Source organism: Nyctibius grandis, chromosome 5 (assembly GCF_013368605.1).
Source record: "Nyctibius grandis isolate bNycGra1 chromosome 5, bNycGra1.pri, whole genome shotgun sequence".
In the NCBI taxonomy this organism is placed as follows: domain Eukaryota; kingdom Metazoa; phylum Chordata; class Aves; order Nyctibiiformes; family Nyctibiidae; genus Nyctibius; species Nyctibius grandis.
This window is the reverse complement of record NC_090662.1, coordinates 58370026-58397261: the sequence shown is the minus strand read 5'-3', so window position 1 is coordinate 58397261 and position 27236 is coordinate 58370026. Positions and strand designations below refer to the sequence as shown.

At 40.1% G+C, this 27236-nt stretch overlaps 1 protein-coding gene across 8 annotated transcripts in view; it reads right to left on the bottom strand.

The window, feature by feature from the left end:
* Positions 1-27236, bottom strand: part of ATF7IP (activating transcription factor 7 interacting protein) — a 130166-nt gene that overhangs the window by 51104 nt on the left and 51826 nt on the right. For all 8 annotated transcript variants that reach the window (XM_068400343.1, XM_068400349.1, XM_068400346.1 and 5 more), the window contains exons 2-3: positions 13939-14999; positions 2887-2994 (exon numbers count right to left, since the gene is read on the bottom strand). In XM_068400343.1, the coding sequence (XP_068256444.1) occupies positions 2887-2994; positions 13939-14992 (1162 nt within the window). In that variant the 5' untranslated portion in view covers positions 14993-14999. The remainder of the gene's footprint in view (positions 1-2886; positions 2995-13938; positions 15000-27236) is intronic.

The following is a 27236-nucleotide window of genomic DNA, read 5'->3' as shown; positions in this document are numbered from 1 at the left end:
GCAGATCCCCAAACGGAGCTGCAGCCTTTACTCTCAGGTGAGTGTCCACCATTCCACCCTGAGGATCAGGTAGGGTGTATGCCCTTGACCTGTGCTGACTGTCACAGAACAGTGCCTGGTTGTTGGGTTCTGCGTACTTCAAGGCTCCCACTCGGCTGGTGGAATGCCCTCTTTTGAAGAGGTGCCCTCCCTGCACGCCCTCCCGTGCAAACCGCCACGCCACGCCCTGTTTGTTCGCTCTGTTTGCAGTGCTCCTGGTCACTAGTGCTCCCTAGGCTGCCTTTTGTAGGTGTGCCTGCCGTTGCTCTGGAAACATCCATGCCTGGTCAGTGACTCTCTGCGAGCGCTGCCACCTCCTGGTGGGTCTCTCCACTGCCCTGGTGTTTCCCTGCCTCAGGAAAACCCCCTGTACGCCAAGATCTGCGCTCTGCTGTGGGACAGGCTGGCTCCGGATCAGCTCCCCTGGGTGACTGAGCCTCCACGCAGACTGAGCTATTTTGGGGGAAGATATGGCTTTACAAGTCTTGGGCTGCAGGGATTATCTAAGGCCTCCCATTCTGGCTGAGGCTATGGCAGAGGGAGATGAGCTTCTCGGCTACAGAAGGTGCAAACTAGTGAGAGCTGTGTTGCCAAGTTAAAGGAGCTATGGGAGGAGGTCAGGGGATGGCACAGCAACACAAATGATGAGAAACAGATTGACTGGATATACTCCAAGATCCCGCAGCCTCAAGAACTGCAACCTCCAGCTGTACCAAAGGAGGTACAGTCAGAGCCTGAGCTTACCCATACGGGAAATGGAGACTCCCATGATGACAAAGGCTGGAAGCACCAGGACAGCAGCTCCTGCTCTGCCTGCATACGTACAGGACAATGACCGATTTGGTTCAGTGCCCTCAGAGCAGATATGGGGCTGAGAGCTGTGCCCAGTGAAATGTCTAAACTGGCTTAGCCTGAGCCATGCAGTAGCACCATGTATTAGTAGCAAGCGACTCCCTGCCTGCAGGGGGTGGAGGCCCCCATCTGCTTGGGACAGGTGTTAGGAAAGCCAAAGCTCACCTTAAGCTGAATCTGGTGAAAGGACATGAAGGGCAGCAAGAAGGGCTTCTACCAGTATACCAGCAGCAAAAGGAACACTAGGGAAAATATGTCCCCCAGCTGAATGAGGCAGGGTAGCAAGTGACAAAGGACACAGAAAAAGCCCAGGGACTCAATGCCTTCTTTGCCTCAGACTTTAATGAGAAGACTTGACTTCAGCAATGCCAGCTTTGAGACCAGTGGGACAATCTCGAGCACAGACAGACTTGCTCTCAGTGGAGGAGCACTGAGTTAACATTTAAACGAACTGGACATGCACAAGTCCATGCAAGCCAGAGGTATGCACTCACAAGTGCCAAGGGAGCTGGCTGACGTGACTGCAAGGCCACTCTCAACCTCTGAAAGGTTGTGGAAATAGCAGAAGGTTCCTGGGGACAGGTGTGACATTTGCTTTCTTCTAATCTTCGAGAAGGAAAAGAAAGACGCAGAGAATTACAGGATAGTCAGCCTCACCTCAGTCCCTGGGAACGCAATGGAGCAAGTAATTCTAGAAATCATCTCTAAATGTATTAAGAAGCAGGTGGTGGGGAATAGTCAGAATAGATTTATCAAGGGGAAATCATGTTTCATCAGCCTGATAGCCTTCTATGATGAGATGACTGGCTTGGTGGATGAGTGGAGAGCAGTGGATGCTGTTTATCTTGTCTTTAGTAATGCTTTTGACATCCAAAACATACTTGGAGACAAACCCATCACATACAGCCTAGAAAAATGGACTGGCTCAACTGTTTGGCTCCAAGAGCTGTGATTAGTGGCACAAAGTCCAGTTGGAGCTCATCACTAGTAACATACACCAGCGGATACAGTGTATGGCACTGGTACCAACATTAATATCTTCATTAATGACCTAGAGAATGGGATAGAGGGCATCCTCAGCAATTTGCAGATGATACAAAATTGGAAGGAGTGGTTGCTACACTAGATGGTTATGCTGTCAGTCAGAGTCACGTTGACAAGCTGGACAAATAGGCAAACAGGAACCTCATGAAGTTCAACAAAAGGAAATGCCAAGTCCTACACTTGGGTAGGAACAAATCTGTATAACAGTACAGGCTGGGAATTGACTGGCTGGAAAACAGCTTTGCAGAAAAGGCCCTGGTGGTGGTCTTGCACATAAAGTTGAACATAAGCCAGCAATGTGCCCTGTTGGCAAAGAAGGCCAACCACATCCTTGGCTGCCTGAGGAAGAGTATCGCCAGCAGGTCGAGGGAGTCAATTACTCCCCTCTAATCAGTGCTGTGAGACTGAACCTCAAGTCTTGTGTCCAGTTCTGGGCTTCTAAATACAAGAAAGTCTTGAGCATACTGGAGAGAGTTCAGTGTAGGGCCACCAAGATGTTTTACAGACTGGAGCATCCATCATATGAGGAAATGAGAGCTGGCATTGTTCAAACGGAGAAGGCAGTTAGGGGAGATTTTATAATGTGTGTAAATTACCTGATGGGTGGAGAGTGAAAAAGACAGAGCAAGACTCTTAGTGAGTACCAGTAAAAGGATGAGAGAAATGGATGCGAATTGAAATACAGGAAATTCCATTCAAACATATTAAAACTTTTTTTTTTTCTGAGGGTGGTTAAACACTGGAAGTGGAACAGTGGAAGACTGTGGAGTCTTCATCTGTGGAGATACTCAAAACCTGTCTGGACATGGTTCTGAGCAAACTGCTCTATCTGACCTGGTTTTGAGCAGGGGGTTTGGACTAGATAATCTCGAAAGGTCCCTTTCAACCTCAACAATTCCATGTTTCCAACACATGCCACCAATCAAGCGTAAAAGTTTTAACAGTACATACTTCCCTCTGCCTGTTTCTCTTCTTCTTTGTGGGCCTCTTCTTCTTTGTGTGCCTCTTCTTCTTCTTTATCCTCCTCACTCTCCTTTCTTCTCTCCTGCTCCACCTCTCCTACGAATAGAAGAAAAAAACCCATGTGTTAATTATGCTGACCTAGAAAAGTCTCATAAGAGTCCTACTTTGACTAACGAACTTAGAATAGTTATGAAAAACCATGTTGGGGAAGGCGATAGAAATAAGGATGACACAGAGGGAATGCAGAGATGAAAAAAGTCAGAGGACACCTTCAGAGAAAAATTTGAACTACTATACAACACAGTAAGATTCACTTCTGCATTTGCTTAGCTTTAAAATCAACAGAATGTGTCAAAGTTACCTCTGAAATAAAGCTATGTATTTTTGTAATTAAAGTTATCAGTAAATTATTTTAGTTTATTTTTCACCTAGGAAAAAAAAGTATAAAAATTTCAGTAACAAAATACTAATATGTTTCTCTATTTATTTACAATTGGCAAGATCACCCATAATCTTTATAGTAGAAAAGGGCTAGATTCTTCTTTTCTTAACAAATACGAATTTTCATTTAAAGTTTCTTCCTAATACAAAGTATCAGAATTTAAAACTAGTCATTTAAAAACATACAGTTTAGGAAATTCTTAAATAAAGAAAAACCTGAAATAACACCCTGAAATGCACACAGGTTAAAATGAAAAATGCTAACACTTCCTGAAAACTTTAATTATATGTTCCATGAACTTCCATTATGTGTTTCATACATGCTGTATTTGCCGCCTCCTGTGCTTGCTAGATACAACACAAAACTATTACTATTATGTTAAAATCTATCCAGAATATAACAGAACAAGTCAGCACTGTTATGCACATCTTGATCTGTACACTTCTCCAATTTCCTATTTTCATTTTGTTATTACAGAAGAGTTTACCAGCTTTTTTAGAGAAAGTTCTGGCTGCAAAGATATGCTTGATGCTTTCGTAATACTAAATTTTACTTTATTATGAAGAATATTTGAATGATTTAAAATAAGTCCCCTAATAAATCAGAAAAAGGAAGGAGTCAGAAAACCAAAAACTGAAAGTGAGATTTTTCATTTTGTTAATTTATGCAAGAAATAATATTCATGCCACACATTCTTCAAAACCAATCTGATTTATTTTTAAGGTAATAAAACAGCACAGTGCCAATGCCATCTGCTTTTTAAGACTTACAGATAAGCTTTATGTATTTAATTGTTACCAATAAAACAGGACTCATCTAAAGGAGAGTCACTAAGCTCAAGAGTACTTTTTCCACAATTTACAGATTTTAATATTCAACTGACAGATACAAATACTCCATGGAAAGATACACATACCTAGAATGTCTTTAAATTACCATGTTACAAGTTTCAAAGCTGAGCTGTTTGAGTTCTATGTATAGAACGAAGTAATTTCAGGGACGAGGAAGTCCCTTCCTTACAAACTTCCATCAGTCTCTGAGCAAAAGTGGTTTAAACGTGATGCCCAGCTGAACCTCTCTAGTTAAGAAGGTTCAAATCATAATATGGAGATAATTTTACAACTGGTTATTGGTTTATTTTTCACTGATAAGCTGTGATCTCATTATCCTGATGCTAGACAGGCAGAAGCAATGAATACACTCCTTTAAAAAAAATTTGATTATATCATTAAGTTATCACTGTATTTATCACACAGTCATCTTAATAAGTCACACTATTAGCTGCGGATCTGAACACAAAAGTTTGTGGTTTTTTTTTTTTTTTTACTAGGTGTTTGCCTGTCACTAAACAGTTGAAAATACCTTTTAATAATTTCTATAGCTGCAACCATTTAGATCTGCTTAGTAACTGACTCGATGCATATTCGGATGTCAGTTCTGCCAAAATATACATATAAATGGAAATAAAAATAACGAGTAAGCCTAAGAGCATCTGAACAGTGTTTGCAAGTTACTCTGGACTGCACAGTCATACTCTTGCTATTCCATGATCCTGTAACTGCAACATTCTCCTTATAGATGGGCTAGAACTGACGTGCACAGACAGCAATCACAAGAAAGTACAAAAGCATAGCCTTTCTAAGGAGTGAATCCTTGATCAAACTCTACCCTAAAGTTATTCTAAAAAAGAAATACAGATTTTTCTCATGAAACTTGACAGGATTTAACTATTTTTATTCAGGAAGAAATTATAGATTCATATATTTTCAAAGGAATCATCATGACCTAGACAAGCTGGAGAAATGGGATGACAAATGCTTTACGATATTTAGCAATTACAAATACAAAAGTTCTGCACCTGAGAAGGGAAAACCCTTGCAATGACGCGGACTAGGGCCTGCACGGCCGGGGAGCAGCTCTGCTTTGAGCACTCGCAAAGACAGCAAGCAAAGCATGAGCCAACAGCGTGCCCTGGCACCAAAGGAGATGGACAGCATCCTGAGCTGCATTTACAGGAAGCGAGCCAGTAGGTCATAGGAACTAGTTATTGCCCTTTACTTGGCACTCATTAAGCCATCTCTTGGTAAGGAGCAAGAGACTGCTAAGGGGCTGGGGAACATGACCTGCCAGAGAGGCTGAGGGAGCTGGGCTTGTTCAGCATGGAGAAGACAAAGCTTAATGGGGATTTAAAACCAGCTTTCAAATACCTGTAAGGTGGCTTTTGAGAAGATGGAGCCAGACTCATTGTAAAGGTGCACGGCAAAGGATAAGAGACAACACGTGTAAGCAGAAACAAGAGATTCTAACCGATAGAAAAACATTTCCAACATGAAGAGAGTCATTGGAACAGGTTGCCCAGAGAGGTTGTCTAGTCTTCATCAATTTAAGTTTTCAAGACCTAACTGGGTAAAGTTCTGAGATACCTAATCTAATCTCACAGCTGACCCTACTTTGAGAAGGAGACTGGACTAGAGACCTCTTGAGGTCCCTTTCAACCCAACTCCTCCTGCCTATCACAAAATATATATAAAAAAAAATTAACAAGTGATTCAAACACAGAGCACAATATTCTTTTCTTTAGTTATTACATTTTTAGCTGAAAAAAAAAAATCCACAAAGGACTTAAAAGATTACAACTGATGAATCCAACATCCATTAATTGGTCCTTCAAAGTCTGTCGTACAGAAGCGTGCCTGATTTCTGGCTTGCAAAATCCAGTAGATCAAAAATGCAGCAGTTGTGTCTTTGTCTGCTACATTAAAGAAACCTCTTTCTGCCATATATTCAATTCAGCTCCCATTTTCAGGTATTACAGACCTCCTTAATCTTCTATTGGATGAAAAAAACCTTATGTTCTTTTAAGCTTTCCAGTATAAAGTTTGTGTCCCAAATGCTGAAATAATACTCTCTGAAAGCCTTCCATTACCTCTTTTTAAAGTAAATACTAGAACTAGAAATATTATTGCAGAAAAGTGGTTTCATTGGTGCCATTTAAGTGTAACTTATTTTCCTGTTTGCAAATTCAAGAATTTTGAAGCTAGTTCTATCACAACACTGGAAGAAAAGTTCATGTTTAGTTGTTTATCTGTCATTGACATGATCTGAAGTTCTCTTCAAACACTACTTTCCAGAAGACAAGCTGTACTCTTTCAAACGTTAACTGCACTCTTTTTTCTTAAAAGGTTGTACTTGGGTGTGCTGCTTGACTTCAGACTCCCTTAACAAAGATCAGTAACAAGTAAGTTCTCTTTCAAACTATCTGTCCTGGTTTGGCCTAAACCAGGCCAATTTTCCTTTTGGAGATTTTTACTTTCAGCTAAGTCTCTTCTAAATAACTGCACTTTCTGAAACTAACTGCATGTTTTGCAGACAGTGTCTGCTTCCAGGACTGGTAACGCTCAAAGTTTGTAGTTATCACTGAGGCACCGGTAGGGATGTTATGCAGAAAGGCTCTTGCTGTACTTATTCTTAGAGAAACCAAGGTCACTGCTAAATTCCTCACTGCTTACGAGTGAAGAGCCGAAGGGGGGTCGCACCTGCAGGGAGGAGCGGACAGGGCAGGTGACCCAAAATTGACCAACAAAGGCATTCCATCCCATACACGTCATTCTCAGTATAAAGTGGGGGGATCACGAGGGTCTCGCTCTCTTTCTGCTATGGCCGGTGTCCGAAGAGGACTCTGTCCGTTTTCCTGCTGCCCCCGATCCCGATCCGTGCATTCCTGAATCCAGCTCTCGACCGTCGCTAGGCCCAGCCTGGGCCTTCCCGGAGCCTGCCCTGCAGTGCTGGTGGTGACGTGGCCAACATCGGGGGAGCTCGATCTTGGTTTTGTATATATTTGTATATATTTGATTATTTCTATTATTATTATTATACTATTTTTCATTATTATAGTTTATTAAAACTGTTTTAACTTTCCAACCCGTAAGTCTCTCTCCCTTTTCCCTTTCCCTTTGGCGGGGGGGAGGGTTAACAGAGAGCGTCTGCCACAGGTTTAATAGCTGGCCCAGCTTTAAACCGTGACACTATCCCTGGAGGACATGAAATGCCGTTGCTGTAGAGAAGCCTAAAATCAAGGTGCCCAGAATACTCTCAAAGTGCTAGCAATTCTGAGAAAGACAGACTTCAGATTTGCTTTGGTAGACAGCTTCACCTGTTCAAACTTGAGAGTGTACAGATTAGGGAAGAGAAAGAACACAGCAACAGCTGCACTCGGTAAAACCAACAGTTCACCTAATCCAGGATCCTATCTCCAACACTTTCATGTCAACAGTAGATGATCAAGTAGGAAATAATACAAGGAGGAGAAAAGAACATAGTTACACAGTCCCAGAAAACTTCCTCAGCTTTCTGAAAAATTGCTGGTGGAGCACCTACAGAGTCTTAGGGTTTCTGCGCTTGACAGCCCTCTAAAAAATTCCTCTTCCACAGAAGATAATGTAGGTAAAATTTTAGCAGTCACAGTGTTGCTAGCAAGGAGTTCCATAGCTCTCCATGTAGAGACTTGATCCTGCCTCTCACTTTTTGCCTTTCCTCCATTTGATACATGAGGTTCTTGCAAAGGAGAAGACAGTAAATATCCATTCACCATACCACTTACCATTTACAGATCTTTGTCACAACTCCATCTCTTTTTTTCCAGGCTGAAAGACCCTACTACAAAATATAGTTCATCCTTGTCTAAAAGTTCTCTCTCTAACCTGACATGAATCAGGAAGTGAAGAAGCTGTAGGAGGAGATGAGCTGACTGTGTAGAATGGACAAAGAGGGAATGAACTACGACCCCTCACAGACAAAAACCCAAGCCCCACAGTGCACGGAAACACGGACAGCTAGAGGCTATATTCAAAATAGTAACAAATGGAGATTTTCAAAACGGAGGAGGTAAGAAGCCTGTGACTTCCAGCAACAGAATGAAGACTCTCTCTCTACCTGCAAATCTGCAGTTACTTAACAGGTATAGCACTGGTGGAACATATCAAGAGGAAAATCTTCTATTAACAGAGGCATCAGAGCCAGCTGAGTCTGAACCAACCACCTGCATAAAGAAGAGACTCGTGACAGTCACCAGGGACTCCCTCCCACAGGAAGTACACACCTAGCAACCTGGCCTGACACCTCAAGACATTAGCTGCTTGCTGAGGGCCTGGATCCCCAATGTTGCAAAGAGGCTACCATGGCTCATCTGGGCCTCAGCCTATACCTCTTGCTTCTTATCCACATGGGCACCAATAAGACTACCAGAAGCAATTTTAAGCATACCAAGAGTGACAATGGATCTCTGCAGGAAAAGGGTGAAGAGCACAAGTGCCCGAGGTGGCAACATGGGTAATGTTGTGCTAGGCACTCACTACAGACTACTTGATCAAGGAGAGAAAGTCAATAGAGCCATCTCACACAATCACAGGCCTTAGGACCGACTCATGGGTGTACTTTAACTGGAAGGGCTATATGATTGGGCACAATCCAGGTGGTTTCTGGAGTTTGCTGAAGGCAATTTCTTGACACAGGCAATTGATGAGTCAACTAGGGGAGATGCTCTGTTGCATTTGTTATTTATAAACAATGGTCTTATTCACAAAAATGGTTATTCACAAAAAATCGTTTGGGAAATGGAAGTCAAGAATAGGTTCACCTGCAGCAACCATGAGACTGTGGAATTAAAAATTCTGCAAGACGACAGCAGGGCAAGTATCATTATAGTTCTTGCCCTCAGGATAGCATATTTCACCTTATTCAGGACCTACTTGGTAGTATCACAAAGAGAGCTGCCCTGAAAAGCAAAAAGGACCCAGGAGAGCTGGTTGTTCTTCAAGGACAGCTTCCTCAAAGCATGAGAATGGTTCATTTCAACATGCAGAATGTAGAACCAGACTGGAAGAAAGCCAGCATGGCTGAACAGGGACCTCCTGATAGAGCTCCAATGTAAAAGAATTAAACAGAAAGAGGAGGTAAGTAAGAGGAATACAGGGACGTTGTCCAGCTGTGCAGGAATGGAATAAGAAAAGCCAAAGCTCAACTGGTATTGAAGCCAGTGAGGTATGTGAAGGGCAAGAAGGGCTTGCCTGTATAACTACAGTGGCAGCAAAAAGAAGGCTAAGGAAAATTATGGGGCCACTGCTCATTGGGGCAGGCAACCTAATGACTGAGGATATGGAAAATGCTGAGGTAACTCAACTTTTCTGTCTCCATTTTTCACTGGCAAGTTTCCCTCCTAAGTTCCTGAGAGCAGAGGGAGAGACCCTGGCAGAGCCTGCAGACATGAAGTGCTATCCACAGTCAAGAAGATAGAGCCAGGGCACACTTAAGCCAGGTGGATATAGAGAAGTCCACAGGAACAGATGAGATGTAACCAAGAGTGCTGAGGAAGGTAGACTCTGGCATTGTGAGGCCCCTCTCTACCATCTTCATAGCAACCAAGGGAAGCTCATGATGACTGGAAAAAGGGAAAAGTCACAACCATCTTCAAGATACTCAAGGAGGATGATTCAGGGAAACTACAGGCTAGTTGGCCTCACCTGACATCTTGGGCAGGTTATGGAAAAAAATCCTCATAGGAAGCCATTGCCAGGCATACAAAGGAGAAGAAGGTGACTGGGAGTAGCCAGCTTGGATTTAGTAAGGGCAAATCATGCCTGACAGACCTGGTAGCTTTTTACAATGGACTCAAAGAATTGGCATTAGTGATATACAGTTCAGCTGGTGGCTTAGCGCTAGAGGCAGTCCTCAGGGATCCATACTGGGCTGATGCAGCTTATCATATTTACTAATGACCTGGGCCTGTGGGCAGGAGATCACACTTGGCAAGTTTGCAGACACAAACCGGTGGGGAGTGGTAAACATTCTGCAGGGCATAGCTGCTTTTCAGAGGCACACTGACAGGCTGGAAAAATGGGCTAACACAAAGTGCAGCAAGTGCAAATGCAAAGTCCTGCACCTGGGACAGAATAACCCTATGCAATAGGACAGGTTGGGGGTTGACTGGCTACAATGTAACTTTGTAGAACAAGGCCTTCATTCCTGGTGGAAAACAATCTGAACATTAGTCAGCAGTGTGAAATAAGTTCAATAGCATTTCAAGCCATATTAACAAGAAATGTGTCCAGCAGGATGAGACAAGTAATTCTCCTTTGTTCAGCACTTTGTCTGATTTTTGGATCCCCAGTACTAGAAAGGCACTGACAAAACCACAGCAAGTCCAGTGGAGGGTCACTAGAAAGGTCAAGGGGATGAAGTACATACTATTATATGAGGAACAGATGACAGAACTAGCTTTGCTCAGCCTTAACAAGTGAAGACTAATTGGAGATCGTATCGCTGCCTTCCATTACATAATTGGAAGGCAGAGAGAAGATAGAGCCACTACTCTTTAAGGTGCACACCAACAGGACAGGAGGCAACGGACACAAGTTGGAACACAGAAGATTCCAATTAAGCAGAAAGTTTTCACTGTTGAGCTTGGTTAAATATTAGGCAACCCAAGAAGAAGTTGTAGTATATCCATCCTTGGAGATGCACAAAAGTAAACTGCCAAGGGCCCTGAGCCATCTGATAAAATTGGACCTGCTTTGAGTAGGGGGTTGGAATAAAGACCATCAGAGGGTTGAATGAAAATTACTCCGCAATTCCATCATCTTCCCTGTTGCTCTTTCATGTGCCTTTTCCAGTTTTGTGACATCTTCTTTGATTTGGGAAGGGGGAAGGAAACAATTATACAAAACATTTAAGAGCTTGGTGTCCCATAGTGAAGTTTTCCTCAATTTTTTAATTTATTCCTAGCATTCTTTATTTGCTTTCTTCAACTGCTACTGTATCAATGTTTTCACAAAACTACCTACTATAATCCTGGAAAATAATTTTTGAGTGGTGAGTCAGTTCTACCTTCCTATCAAGTTATGAACATTTTTGTACTCATCTGTACCAATTTGTAGTTAACCACAATGAGTTTCAGCTGCCATTTTTATAGCCCGGTTGTTCAACATTGTAAGATTCTTCTACAGCTCTTCATAGTGTCATCAGCAAACTGTCACCTTACTAGTTACCCTTCATTTTATGTAAATTATTAATTCTGTCGCACAGTACAGTCTCTGTAACAGATCACTGTAGATTTACTTTCCATTCTTCAAATGATTATTTCCTCCATGAGGACTTTCCATCTTATCTGAAGACAGTTCAGTTTCCAAAAGTTCTTGGTAAGAAATCATTTGTGTTTGGATATCCAAAAGAATTCAAATACATCAGTCAGGTCTTCCTTGCCATGTGCTTGTTTACTTCCCCAAAAAGCTCCAAGGTTTTCTAATATATGTTCTTCCATTACAAAAATCTTGGGTGCCAATATAGCCATTATATTTAACTAATTCTACTTGAGAAAAAGATTCTATTAATCTGCCCACTTGAAGAAAGTCTTCTAGTACCATTCTTTTACATCGTCGTTTAGCCATGCTGGTTTTTGTCTGGGCTTTTTGAAAACTGTATATTTCAATTGAGCAGCTTGCATCTGTGCCTCCAATATAGCATCTTCAAAAGATCCCCATGCTGTCTCCACAGATTTAATCCTCACAGTCTCTTTCCAAAAGTTAATCTTTATCTTCTAAGATAACTCTACCTGTTTTCTCACACAATTGTTTCCTGCTCCTGCAACCTCTCTATTATCTTTGTTATTGAAAGATTGAAATTGGTGAAAGGACTGAAAAATTTTTGTATTAATACAATGTTAAATTTAGTCCAAAATGAGTCCCCAAAAGATTTGCTTGAAATATTTCACACAGGATGTACTATTCAGAAAAATTTAAATGCCCTTCTCTGCAACTTGATGGGCAAGCTTTATGAAGCTTAGAAAGCAGAAATGAACAGGTTAAGGACAGAACATATTTCACAGTGGCCAGTTTTCATTTCATGAACAGTCTCAGTTACAGACATGGAACTGTAAAAGTCATAAGCTGTTATAGCCAGTAAATAAAACAACTAGTCAAGAGAATTTGTCTGAAAATCTGAAAAAACATATTGCTAGATACGATCATTTTAGACTTATACACACTGTAGTCCAATATTTAATATTCACTTAGGTCTTTTTGCTCCAGAGCAAAAACTCCTCTGTGACCACAGTGTGTTTTCTCATTGGGTAAGATGAAAAAAGCAACCCTGACATCCTAATTTCATTCATCTCCAATGAAAGAACCCTTAAACTGCCATAAGAACAAGGATCAGCAATTTTTTTGTAACGTATATTTTATAAAAGGGACTCATAACACACTACAATTTTGGCATAAGTACACACAATGTTCTTTCTCCCTGCCACCCCCCACCTCCAAATTGTTTCTGGAAGACTTTAATTGCACCACAGTAGTATTAGTTTTGCAATCTCAGTGCAACACCTAACACATAAATAAGATCCTTAGAAGAAACTATGAAACCTACCTTTTCTCTGTTTAACTGGCATAAATTTAAAGGTAAATACTACAAAAGAAGGAAGAGTCTGAAACATAGCTGAAGAGACATTCTTATCTTCCTTTCTCTAGTTGTTTAAGAGACTTAAGACTCAGAATGCCATCACACATTAGTGAAAGACATGGTTTCATCATTAGTGAAACAAGAGTTGAGAAAGTATGGTTACTAACTTCCCAGAGACTGACAGACACCTGAATCTTGTTTAATCTATGGAATTCCTACCCCATCAAGCATGTTTAAACACATTTGGGTTAGCATGGTCATCACTTCATAAAAAGCTATACAATGGGGGGGGAAGAAAAAAACCCCAAGATAACTTGAAACAGCAGCTTAATTACAGATAAAAGAGCAGTGTCAACTTACCTGTAAATCATTAGTCTGTTTTATTTTCAGAAGTGCAACAGTATGACGAGTGCCATATGTCAAAAAATAAATATGCTTGCAAAACTGTATGACAATGACAGACTATAGAGAACATCCACTCTGTTTAACATAAAAAATCTGTTAACTGCATGAAGAGACTGAAGTACCAGCTTCCTACACCCAGTGCTTTCAAATGTTCATCAGCTGGCATAACCATCAGATAACAGTTAGACAAAAACCACTATGAGTTAAACGAATAAAAGCTATACGGCATGAAAACCATACATAACTGGCATTTTTCATGAAACCTTTCCAATACTGTCTTTTGGTGGGAAAAAAAAAAAGAAACTAATGGGACTTGAGGCATGCCTGGATTACCAGCATGTTTTCATTCTTATTATTTATTTGCCTGTTAAAAGAAAGTTGAAATCCTTTCTTCCCCTCAAGAACAGTAAATGAACACATTTCTCTTCCCACAAATCCTTCTGTTTCCTGTCTGGCAATTATTCATCTTTCCTCTTCTTCCACCCACCACCCCACCCCAGTTTGCAAAGAACATGAGAAAAAAAACCAAACCAAACCAGATCTCAAAGATGATAGTTTATTGGTGTTACTTTCATTTTTTTCTGTGCCTGAAATCCCATCCTTGAAAACTATAAGACTACGTAACACAGAACTGGTGGGTAAGACTGCCTTTTTGATTTTGAAACATGTCACAAGTGTGTCATTCTAAGAAGTGAACAAAATCCCAGACTTGAATCAAAACTACTAATTTAGAAAATTCTTACCTGGAAGATTTGACTTGTTTGGTAGCATCACCTCAGCATGTTCCTCCTTCTCATCACAGGGATCCTCTTCATCAGACAGTACTAAGAAAGCCTCTTTTGGCAGACTTTCATTGCTTTCCTGCTTGGACGGTGAACCCAAAGAGCTGTCTATTTTCTCTTCTAAATCTGGGACTGTGTCATCCACTGGAAGAAGAGAACTTTTAGAAAAACTGCTCAGTTCATCTTCAGCAGGGGCTAGTTTTTCCAAAATTGGAATAATTTCATCTGTTTCCATAGAGTCAGTTTTGTTCAAGATACTTTCACTTGGCTCATCTATTGTCTTCTGAACAGTGGTTTCTGAAAGACCTACAGTGCTGTCTCGTTTGTCCTTTGGTTCCTGGTCAGCTTCCATACTGCTAGAGATCACTTCTTCTCCAACAGCATCTTCAACAGTTACTTCTTCAGTCCTCTTCTCCCCACCAGATGAGCTGGAATTAATATTTAAGTCATTTGTTTCTCCCTTCTCTTCAGAAGGGTCACTAATATCACAGATTGATTTACTTTCACCTTCTGATGGGATGTCACTCTCTCTTTGGTCCAAATGATCTTTTGTATTATTTTCTTCATGGAAGCTATCTTTATTGCTACCAAGCACTCCATTTTCAGCCTCACAAACTAAAGCAGAATCAGTATCTTTTTCTTGCTCAGGAGTAACATTCTCTGGAGACAGCGTTAGAGGTTTGGGTTCTATGTCATTGACTATGTTCTCTGCCCTACTTTCAGGTCTTTTGGCTTCACTAACTTCATCAGAAGCTTTTCTTCCTTCTTCAGAGTTAACACACAGGTCCACTACGCCATTAACTTCCCTCTTGTCTTCCATACAGTCTGTATTGCTTGATGGGGAATTTAAATCAGAATCTCCATTCTCATGCTTTCCATTTAACAGTTTAACTTCAGTTGTCTTCAACAGCTCCTCTTTAACCTTATAGACAGCTTCAAGTTGTTGTCGATCACTTACTCTCATTGTTTTTCGTGCTTTAAAGACTTTTTTCTGAGGTTCTTCTGTGCTATCCATCTTGACCCTCAAAAAAAAAAAAAGTTGAGAAAGAATTGTGAAGGTAACAATTTATTATCATCATATTACAGTATTCCCAAGAAAGACTGTAGCATTTAGCATATTTTAAATCAAACCAGTTTAACTGTATCTACAAAAACAAAGAAACATCTGACAACACATTTAAATTTTGTTTGTCCCCAGAAAAAGTGAATACAAGTTTCTATGTATGCTGCACAAACACGTGTGTTTGTATGTAAAGATCACTGAGACTACACTATAACATTATGTAGTAATGTTCTGATGACGCATTTTAGATCAGTTGTCTCGTAGTATTATTATAGCAAAGCCACATGATGCGGTTTTCTAGCTAGAAACAGATAATGTGCTAATGTAAGAGCCAGCAGTGTCTCTTCTAGTAAAAAAAGTAAGAAATATTCTTGGTCCACCAGTTTACATTTATTTTATCTTTCTAAAACTACGTAGTTTCAAACAGAATTAACAACTGGGCTAAATGACAAGATTTTCGTATCAAGTAACTTTTAAGAAAACTTTTGATATATTGAAAGAATTTCTGAATGTGTCATTAAGACACTTCTTATATGTCTTTTTCTTCCGTATAGATAAAATAGACCTTCATCCTCCATATTTATAGAATGGTTAACTGAACTTGGGTTTTTAGTGCACTTTCATTCAATTTGCAGTAATGTTTTACTAATACAATTTGTGCTCATAAAAACTACAGTTTTTGTAGCTCCTTTTAGAAAAATTTCCTTTTTTTTTAAGGAAAATTGATGTTTTTGTGCTCCACATCATTTTATTCATTCCATCCACCCATGCAAATATTAGGAAAAATATAAACAATATATTCAAAAATTAAGAAAAATGATGTTTGAAAATATACTTTATCAAATTAATAAATGGCATGAAATCCAGCATTACCTAGGAAGTTAAAATAATTTTCCTTCCATTAAATAAAATCTTATTTCATGTGTTTCCATTAAACGAAACAAAAAAATCCATAGGGATTTTTAAACTTTATTTTTTTCCCCCATGTGGTCTTGCTTTAGGACCCAGTTTTAAAGGATTAGATATGATAACATTGTGGAGAAGCAGAAAGCAGTTAAAGAACTTGCTATCCCCTAAATGATCAGCAACTAAGATCTTGAATCAGCTGATGCTAACCAATTTAGCTCTACTGAAGCTACTATACCATCGTAAGTTACTCCTGCCGAGGATGTGGCTTTTCTCAAGTTTCTCAAAACGTGTGAAAACAGTAGTTAAACTACTACAGTAGTTAAAAGATATGACAGCAAATAGAAAAAAGAAAGAAAATAAATCAGGCAGTTATCTCTAAATGATTTTTTTTTTCCGTAAGCACCAGGTAAGCTAATGTTTATACCACTGATACAGCAGAATTATTACACAAAGGATGCATTTTAAATATTTAGTACAGTTCATTTTGCATCTTCCCCCAATCCACTTTCATTTACAGAGCTCAGAAATTAATTAATAAACTGCATTTTGCTTTTCAGCTGTAGTAAAAAATTTTTTTCATTTTTTGATTAAAAAAGCAGGACTATGGCCAACACTAGGTCAGATCAGCGATGGTTTTGTACAATGAAGTCCTAAAATTCACAAACCAGAGATTCCACAGCATCTAAGCAACAGTTTGGCTCCACCCTCTTTGTAACCAACCTTGCCTACAAGTTTTATTTAGGCAGCCGTGCGAGCGCTCTTTAGCCTTCCCTTCAGCAGATTAAAGTTGTCAAGCTCCCTCAGTGTCTCATCATAAGGCACGTGCTTTAGGCTCCTATCATTTTGGTAGTCCTGTGCTGGATCATTCCTAATTTACTTGGAACAGTTTATGAAGGAAATTATTTAACATCTATGCATTGCCCAACTAGAATATCCTACTGTAAGATATGAATATATGTTCTAAGGTACAATATGAATTCAACTATTAAGACAAACTCTAAACTTTACAATCACAACATACTGTACTTTACAATTATAAGGCTTCTTTTACACTTTAGTTAACATGACCCGACAAAAATATGGACAAAATAGAAAGCAGTACGATAAAAAAAATAATATTTTTTTCCCTGATTTGCATTTCCTATTAACATAAGATTGAGATATCCTTCCACTTTATTTCTGTTCTTTTCTGCATAACAATCTACAGTCCTCTTATTTAAGCAACTGATAGTGCTTAAATAAAACTTCCAATTCACACCTCAGAAACAGATGAACAAATCTTCACAAAAGGTTGTACCAGCTCTATTTACAGACTCTCAATAATAGTATTAAGACATGAATTTTCTGAACAGGATTGTCTATTACTTCTTTGCCACTAGTGGGAGCAAAATAGAACACCTATAGAAACACTGTTCTGAAACATCAGTTTACTTGTTTTTCAAAAATGTTCTCATCACATAACCACTTCCAGTCAGATGATATATGAACTCCAGGTGAGCTATTAATGTCCTTCCAGAACTGTCTACATGCTAAATACAGTATCTTCATATTCCTCCAGAAGAGCATATATTCAACACAGTAATTCTAGTCCTGAAGTTAGAAGCATATGAAAACCTCTAGTATTTCAAAAGTACGTGTGCAGTTTTTGAAAGCATACCCCTCTCTTCTTCCCAAGAACTTAGAACGTAAAGCGCATTTTTTCATGTCATATATCAGACTGTCACGAAGTAAGAGTACTGATCATCATACTCACGTTCCGCGCATATAACCCCCTACAACATGCATGCTCTTACAGATGTAGATCTTAAAGAGCCAATTTGGAAAAAAACTGAAAATTCCAGCCTTGCCTAACCTTGAACAATTCCAAGAGCTCCTAATACATGACCAGCTAGTGAGAATTTTCTGTTAATGTAGTACAAGGACACAGAGCCTTTTTATCAAAATTAAGACAGACGAGTAGTTTGATCTCCCAGACTACAATGCTTTCTTTTGTAAGTATTACTCAGAATTTAAAAGTTCTTATATTACAAAATTCATAATCCTACTTTTCTTATAGCCAAAAGATATACTAACAGATTAATAAAATGTTCTCAGACAATTTAAAATCAAATTCATAAATGCATCACTTGAGTCATCATAAAATGTAACTTAAACTAAATTAATATTTTCTGCTCTAGTCTCCTTAATCATCTAAGCAGTCTTTCATTCGTATTTTTAATGTAAAATAAAATACAATACAGTAAATACAGAGTAAAACGAAGGACACTTCCTTTTTAAATTTGCCAAGAATAGCAGTCTTAAAAAATCAAACATCAGAATACCTTTGTATTAATGCATCCTTACTTTTTTCTTAGAAAAATACTGAATAAATAAGCTTGAATTTCTAATATATTTCAAAATTATATTTACTTTGTATCTTAGGATATTATCCAAAATCTAGTTTAAAAACAAAGCTCTAATACAGTTCTACAGTGAACCTGTACAAAAAAAAGGCTTCTCATAAAATTCCATTGTTAGATGATTATTTGAGTAACTCATCCATATTTGCAGCTCAATCCCACAATCTTTTGCAACCAAAGAATATCCAACAAAAGCTACCGTAAGTGACAACATCAAGCATAGATGAGATTAATAGATGAACACTAAATGCTGGTTAACAGCTAAATACCATGTATCACTGCAGACCAGCCTTAAAACGTTTCCAGCCATACCCACAAGGGAGCACACTGCAGCCAAGTAACAGATCTCATGTGAAAGCTGAATAAAAGAAGAAACAAATAAATCGGTAACCAGTCCAGACAAGTTTGGTCATACCAGTGCAAGCCAATCAGCATTCATCTGATAAATACTGCCTTCCAGTCTTTCAAAGGTGTAAGGTGGTTGCCCTTCAGAGAGCAACTCCTGAGCAGGTTACGTGAATTCAGTCTTGCGCAAATAAAACACTCAAAACTTGCAGTGTTCTAAATGGAAGGTATGTTGGTAGCCTCCCTTTATACCTACCAATTAACACGAAGTTTAGCTACGTTTGCTATGCACTTCCCTCATCTGATGCTTAGGTATTTTCAGTTTTTACTCATCATGTGACCAAGTCACAAGAAGGAAACAAGTGGCCCAGGCACCAAGCCAATGGAGGGGCATCTTTTATTTTAAAGAAAGGCATTTGTACAAACAGCACAAAATGAATCCTGCATGTAGAGCTAAGTGCATAAGCGTTAAATGCTGTAAATAAGGTAGTAGGTTTTTGGTTGTTTTGATTTTTTAAACACAGTAATCAGTTTTGAAACACTAACACACATGAACATTGTGTATATTTGTTTAGATATCGTTTATGAAAATTTCCTTTTTCATTTTAAGCTTGAAAGTCATATACTTCAGCATGAGAGACACAAACACACCATTAGGCACCTCCCTCCAATAATATCTTCAGATTTCTTTCTCGTGACCAAATGTGTGCTACATGGCAAAACCAAAATGTGCCAGTGCAGCTAGGAATACGTAAAGGATTCCTTTCAGCCAATTAAAAAGTTTTCCCTCTATTGCCTTCTTTTTAAATTATTATTACTCTGTAGAGAGATCGCAGCTCTAAAGCAACAAAGGAAGGTATCAGTTTAGCTGCTATGGATTAGCCTATAATCGGGTGCTCACATGAGCAGCCCAAGAGCTGCTTGAAACGTTAGCCAATCAGCAAGCAGCTGCCTGAATCCTGCCCGGTAACAGGCAGCAAAGAAAGAGAAGGTCATGGAAACATGGAGGGGGGGGAAGGGGGAACTGGAATCTAAACAATAGCGCACAATGGGGTTTGCATAATATCATCAGTCTAGAACAGCACTGGCACAGGGTTCCTGGAGTGCACGCAGGGCTAGCCAAAAGCACCACAACCACAAAGCATTTGCCAAAGCACAAGAACTACATGGAGGAAGTAAAGCCTTTGATCATGAAAATCAGTGCTCAAATATGCAAGTCTACTTAAAATATAGCATAGCCAAATCAAGGAAAGCAAGGCAGCAAATGGTCAGGAGTATTTTGTTCTAGATGAAGAGTCCCAGAGAATGAAAGCGATTAATAGAACCTACCTTTTAAGTAGTGGTTCACAAAAAGCAGTTTTCAGTTGAAATCCTCTATAGCAATGTTGATATAAGTTGTCAGAAATTTAAAAAGCATTTTCAAAAAGGAAAAAAAAGACCGTTTGTGATCTATTCTTACAGAACACGCGCTGAAATGATGCGCCAGTATTTTGTTTTTCTACCACTATTACAAGTCTACTTAGCTGACTGAACGCAAGACACACACCACCAGCCCACTGAGATCCATATACAACTATACCTTTATTTTAAAATGTAATAAACAAAACAGAGGACATACGATAAGTGCAAATAATATTTCTTCTAGCACACCACAGATGACTCGAGTTTTCCTCTCTCTCAGGTTAAAATTTTTGTTAGTGTTGGCTGAACAAACTGAAACAAGAATGTGCCATTTTCTAAGAAAAAATTACGCCACCATCCTGTCCTATTTCACCTAGTGCACATACAGCAAAGCAAGGTCCACTGTAATTTAAAAAAAATATTTAGCTTATTTTTTTCTCCCTTGTTTAATATCCAGTATTGATGTTCGCCGTTTAGGAAACAAGCGGCATTTTCACCTGCGGCAGAGCCCTGTAATTTCGCAAGCGCACCCGAGGGGGAGCCCGAGGGGGAGCCCGCCGCGGCCCCTCTGCACCCTCTCCCCGCGGGACGGGGCGCGCCTGCCCGCAGCCCTCGCCACGGCGCTACGGGGGAACGGACGCGAGCCCCGTATCCGATTGGCTGGAAGGAGCAGCTGCACGGCAGCCAATCAGACAACAGCTCCTTAAATTTCACCCAGCAACAAACCCCCACGAGGCTGTCGCCAAGAAGTCGGCCAGAGCATGAACGTGAACGTGAACATGAACATGGGGGCCCACGGCGCAGGCGAGCTGGTTTGCATTAAACTAACAAGATTTTCCAAAGAGCTGGTAAATGACATAAGAGCTGGAGCTGCACGGAAGTGCGAACACACGAGTGCAGTGCACAGAGGGGGCACAGCCACAGAGCACTGTTAGGCTATTTTAAGACTACTGAATTTCTGTGATGTTAGATGTTGAATCAAAAAAAACTGCTGAGATCCAACCTGGGTTCAAGCACAGCAGCCTCTAACCTTTCGTTTCTTCAAATACCACGCAGTGCCCATGCACTTCGAGTATCTCAACAGAAGTATCAAAATCGATGTTTCTTCACAATTGCAGTACGACTTCTGCCTTGAAAGTAGAGGCCATTCTCCCCCACCCTTGCGAACTGCCTTTTGAAGAACCAGTTCAGTAAAACATTAAGTCCACACATGTACCTGTGCCTAAGAGAAACACTGAAATGTATGGTTACAGGCTTTGTAAACCAGAGTAAATTCACAGTACAGCTTCAAACAAGTTGTATGGTCTTGTGTACTGTACTTCATCAACAACTTCATGCACAAACTTGAACTATGCTCTCATCACTTTGGCGTCACAGTGAATTAAGCAGTTGTCCTGTGTCTTCTCTACCTCCAGAGGATAATACTGCCTTTGACTTTGGCTCATGAACCTGTTTCTCATACTAAATCAGTAATTTTAGAGTTCTTTACCCATGAGGCTGCCATGCGTTGTGGGAAAAATGGATTCCTCATGGAAAAAAAGGACTGTCAGGTCTATTTATACAACTAAGATCTTTCATCTGCTGGTGGTTTTGCAGAATTGTCCTTACATGGTTCATCAGTTTATGCCTTGATAACTACTACACATAAAATGCATACTTTCAAAGATGGAAGAATGGAAAACAAGTGCGAATCATTTGTAGACAACTTTTAATTGAAATACATACTCCTGTTAGCCTTCTACAAGCAACTCAAGTGCCTTAGAAACACCCACTCTTTAGCATGTGAAGCTTAAGTTCATTCTCCAAGAAGAGTTTTGTTTCTTTCTGTAAACTAAATTTTACCAGACATTTAGGTCATTAAACCAGTAAAACCGCTTGAGTAGAACTCAGCCAGAGCAACAGTGGTGTATACCATGTTTTCTTACTTCCCACAAGCGTTAAGAGATTTCAATTTTTATCAACAACTCAAAACATAAGCTTTCAATTCAGCTGCGAGATCGCCAAACGTTAAACAAGTATTGCTGTTCAAATCATCTGTAACAGCAAAATTCAGCTTTCTTACGGATTGATTTTTTAGCACACTAAATATGTTTTTTTCTGTAAAAAATATATTTATTAAAGTTTTATATGAAGTTGAATTTGTGCATTTTAAGATCTATTTGTGGAATATTTTTATTATACACAGTTTAAATATTATACTGCAGTTCCATCTTTGGCACAGGACTACCAGTTACCATTATCCTTAAATATCATGAGGAGCTGCTAATTCCATAGAAGTGGACACCAACTGCCAGAACACATCTACAATTAAAAAAACTTATCCAACTTCTGATATTCCAAACTTAAAACCTGGACAATCTGAGTTGTTCATGTACATACCAACTAAAGAATACGAGAAACTCTGTGAAAAAATTCCTAAAAAAAAAAAAAAAAAAAAGGCAAGATGTTCTGTTCATGTCTAGGCTTTTCTATGCATAATAAAATACATTATTTTTCCCTTTTATAGGTGAAATTTCAAGGGAAAATTCAACTGGCTACAGCTGTAAGTAGGTATCACTAATGTACACAGAACTGCATTCTTTTAAGGCAGATCTCTTTACAAGTGTTCTGTTAGATAAATGCAGACTTCAGAGGTGAGCTGTCTGATCCTAACAGTAGTCCCCTGAGGTTGCTTCACAAATGCCAAAAGAAACAGAAGTGAAAAGAAAACTTGCAACAAAGAAGGTGATGCTGCATTACAATGTTACATTTGTCATGCCTGCAAGTGCCTTTTAGAAGTTTTTTTGCAAAGATTACATTTTCTCAGTAACAAAAAAAAGCAACAATTTAATATGGAACTAAAGTAGCAGTTGATTAGTTGGCTGTGGGAACCTGCTGTTTATAAAGTATTACCAGTATTTCCTCTAGGGAAGATATCCTTTCGCAGGAGGGGCAGTGCACCCGCTGCCTGCCTTGCTTACTCCTTGCTCAGATCAGTCCTTCAACACACAGAAGTCACTGCCGAACTCCCACCAAGCGCCTCACCCCGCACTGGAGGAGGCTGGTCTTCAGTATGTGAAGGAACCAGCTGCTTCATAATTTCATCTAATTGAATCCGCGTAGGGACTTTTCCTAATCTTTAGATTTTGGGGACTGGAAGGCTATTTGCCTATTTTCCACATGAAATTATGAATTTTCTTTCTGTGAGCGTGGGAGGGAGGCCAGGAAGGACCCCGCAGCCATTTTACACCCTCACCAACTCCCGGGCCCGCAGAGCCACGCTTCCCTGCACTGCGGGGAATTTGCATACCCGCTCGGGATTGGCTGCGGGAGAGTTGCTTTGCATACGCCAATCCACAACCGGGAGGCGGAGCCACCCCAATAGTCCCGTGCGAATCCGCCCGGCAACAGGGTAAAAATAGAACGGGCACCCTGGCGCGTCACCAAGACGCGGCGCGACAGAGCACCTCCCCGATGGTGACGTAGGTACGTAAGAGAACGCGCCGGGCGGGTCCGCCTCCTCCCGAACCGCGCACCCGCCACGCTGCCGAGGAGGCGCAGGGGAACAGCGACCTTGCAAACGCGAGGAACGAAGAGACACCCAACCTTCTGCTTTTGTGCCAAAAGCAGACGCGCTACGTGGGGTATGGCACGCGCAACTCTCTCAGGTTTTTGTGTGGTTTGGTGTTTCCTTTTTTTTTTTTTTTTAAATAGAAAAAAAATTTCTGAAGTCATTCTCTTTTCAAATCAAAACAGAAACTATTATAATCCACACATCTTCTTTCTCACCTTCCATTTCTAAGCAACCAGGAACAAAAACAGTCTTTCTTACTCTGTTTAATATCCCATGTTGTTTGGTGACATGAGAATTGAGTCATCCACAACATCCGCAACAGATGTCATTGAATCCTCATTAAATGTGGACTCTCATACCTGAAGTTACAGACTTCTTTTTGGCTCCTGAGTTATCCCTTGGTGAGTCACACCTCACCAGTCACACCCGTGCAATTTGTGCACTCAAACTAAAGACAGTGTGGGATTTGGAACAGTGAGCAGGCTGAACCAAGACAAGAAACTCTGTAAATGGATAAGGCATCTTGAGAATAGAAACTAAATACAAAACGGGGTAAGTAAAGCACACAATTTAAAAATGATTATGTAAATACATGTTCTGTTATGAATTTTAGGTACAACAAGAACAAGTGCCGGGTCTTACACTTCGGCCACAACAACCCCATGCAGCGCTACAGGCTGGGGGAAGAGTGGTTAGAAAGCAGCCCGGTGGAAAGAGACCTGGGGGTGCTGATCGACAGCTGGCTAAACATGAGCCAGCAGTGTGCCCAGGTGGCCAAGAAGGCCAATGGCATCCTGGCCTCTATTAGGAATAGTGTAGCCAGCTGGTCTAGGGAAGTGATCGTCCCTCTCTACTTGGCACTGGTGAGGCTGCACCTTGAATACTGTGTCCAGTTCTGGGCCCCGCACTTCAAGAAAGATGTTGAGGTGTTGGAGGGAGTCCAGAGGAGGGCGACCAAGCTGGTGAAGGGTCTGGAGGGTATGACCTATGAGGAACGGCTGAGGGAGCTGGGGTTGTTTAGCCTGGAGGAGGCTCAGAGGTCACCTTATTGCAGTCTACAACTACCTGAAGGGACGTTGTAGTGAAGTGGGAGTCGGCCTCTTCTCCCAGGCAACTAGGGATAGGACAAGAGGACACAGCCGCAAGCTTCGCCAGGGGAGGTTCAGGTTGGACATTAGGAAGAATTTCTCCTCAGAAGGTGGTGGAGTCACCATCTCTGGATGTGTTTAAGAAAAGACTGGACATGGCACTTAGTGCCATGGTCTAGTTGACATGATGGTGTCAGGGCAATGGTTGGACTCGATGATCCCAGAGGTCTCTTCCAACCTGGCTGATTCTGTGATTCTGTGAATAGAACTCAGCAGTGATCTACATGTACAGCATTTTGCCATTTTCAACCCACAAAATGGGTATCATCTACAGAAGTTTGATTTTCAGTACAACTGAACTGACCGCATAAACTCTGACTGCAGCAGAAGCAAGTAAAGAGGTTTCTGCACTTTTCTATCCACCACATCTGCCCGAGGTTTCTGTTTCGTGGAACCAGTTAAAGGCAGGTAAAAGCCAACATAGTGAGACGGATGAGAACAGCACACAGGACACATACAGCTCTCTAATCTAGGTCTTCAGCAGCCTGAAAAGCACCATCTGATATGTGAGGTATACATAAGCACCTCTGGTATGTAGAAATGTATTTTTCTACAAGGCTGTTGCAATTAATTAAAGCGAGAAGGAAGAAAAGCACCCAATGTGGATGGTCACAGAGTGACCACTGACAATGATTGATAGCTTTTGAATGACTAGACAAAACAGAATCACAAAAATTATCCAGAAATCCCATCAGGAAGGTTAAAGTGAAGGAAGACAAAAATTTGAAAGTAAGAAATCTTCAACATTAGAAGAAAAAAGAACCCACCAAAAACCACAAAAAAAGTTTCTTGTAAAAGCTACACTTTACTGCAACTTTATTACCTGTACCTCCTGTTGTAACTATTTGTCACAAGCATCCTTCTTTAAGGAAAGCTAGCTTACTCCACAGGTGTTAGTTAGCTACTGCTAATAAATTTTACTAGCAACTGTGTCCCCCTGCCCATGACACAGTTATTCATTAATCAGAGGCTAAATGTTTTCCAAAATAAACTAATGTTGGGGAAGAATGGGAACTGAAAAACGAACTTAACCTAATATTCTATTCATTACTAGATACAAGAGAAAAATCAAAAAGCGTGTTTTCAGTGCTGGTAACCCACTGTATTAGTATGCTAAGAACGCTAGATAATGCAGGTAATTCACGTTTTCACAACAATAAGCAGTCACACTCTAATAAATTTCTATGGCAGTCGATTTCTTATTATACCAAACATACAGTAGAGTAAGATTTATTTACCCTAGTAAAAGTGTACAGCAGCAGATTAAATTCTCTTGGGTCAATGGGCAGACAATTATTTTTCTGTATTTGCTGCTAGGCAAAGATTTGTCACATATCTCAAACTTGTGAAGACTTGTAAGAAAAATTACCCACGGTATTACCCAAACTGCACTTTAAACGTTTCATCATCAGACATGTAAGCAACCATAACATAGATGATTCTTCAACTTAAGCATGCTTAGAACAAGCTCGGCAGACACACATTACCAGACCTAAATTAATTCTTTGCTAAACTGACCAAGGAACAGGAAGCAGAAAGTGGACAAACACAAGATGGTTTCTTCATGTAGTTCCAATCATGGAAATAAACGTTCGGAGCAACAGAACTGGTTTTGAAAGGGGTTTTGATGACAAAAAGTAACCTGAAATGGTATTGATTCTTGCTGTATTCTTCCTTTCTAGAACCTTCAACATACCCCGCTCTTCTCACTATACTTGCTGCATAGTCAGGAGGCTTATGATCTCGCTATATTCCATTTGCTTGCATTATTTTGAGACCAAATGCAGCATCTTAGATTTAACTGTATATAACGTATCAAAGACTTTTCTTATTAGTATCTTGTCGCTACACTTTTAAAATTCTACGCAATCAGGTATAAATTTTTAAATAATATCACACTAGTTCTAAGTGGCACAGTTGTACTTATCTGCATCAGCAGCACCTTAAACAAACAGCAAAGCACGATGCGCCCTATTGATTTCTGAGGTGCTGACTTACACCTAATGCTAATATGCTCACATCAACTCAGTTATATACTCAGAAACAAAGATGTCTGAACAAAAGCAAAGGAGGACCAGAGGAATGTTCTAAAAGTAATCACTCAGTTGATGGAAAAATCCTTTTGTACTTGGTTCTTTAAAAAAAAAAATAAAAATTTATTCTTCCTATCAATGTTTTTGAATGAACATTAATAACAAAATATGCTGACATTACATTACACAGTCATGTTTGCGTATGATGGATGAAATAAAGCAAGAATATGATGCAAGCACTAGTGAGGTTGCATGTGAGTTCAGATCAGGGACTTCAGCCACGTTAAGGCTAACCTTTTAGTTTAACCTAGCAAATACAAAACAACCCAGCAAGTAAAAAAAGCCTCAACCCATATCAGTTGTCTGATGGTATTAACCATGCAGCTGCTTTTAACACTTAAGCCAGTA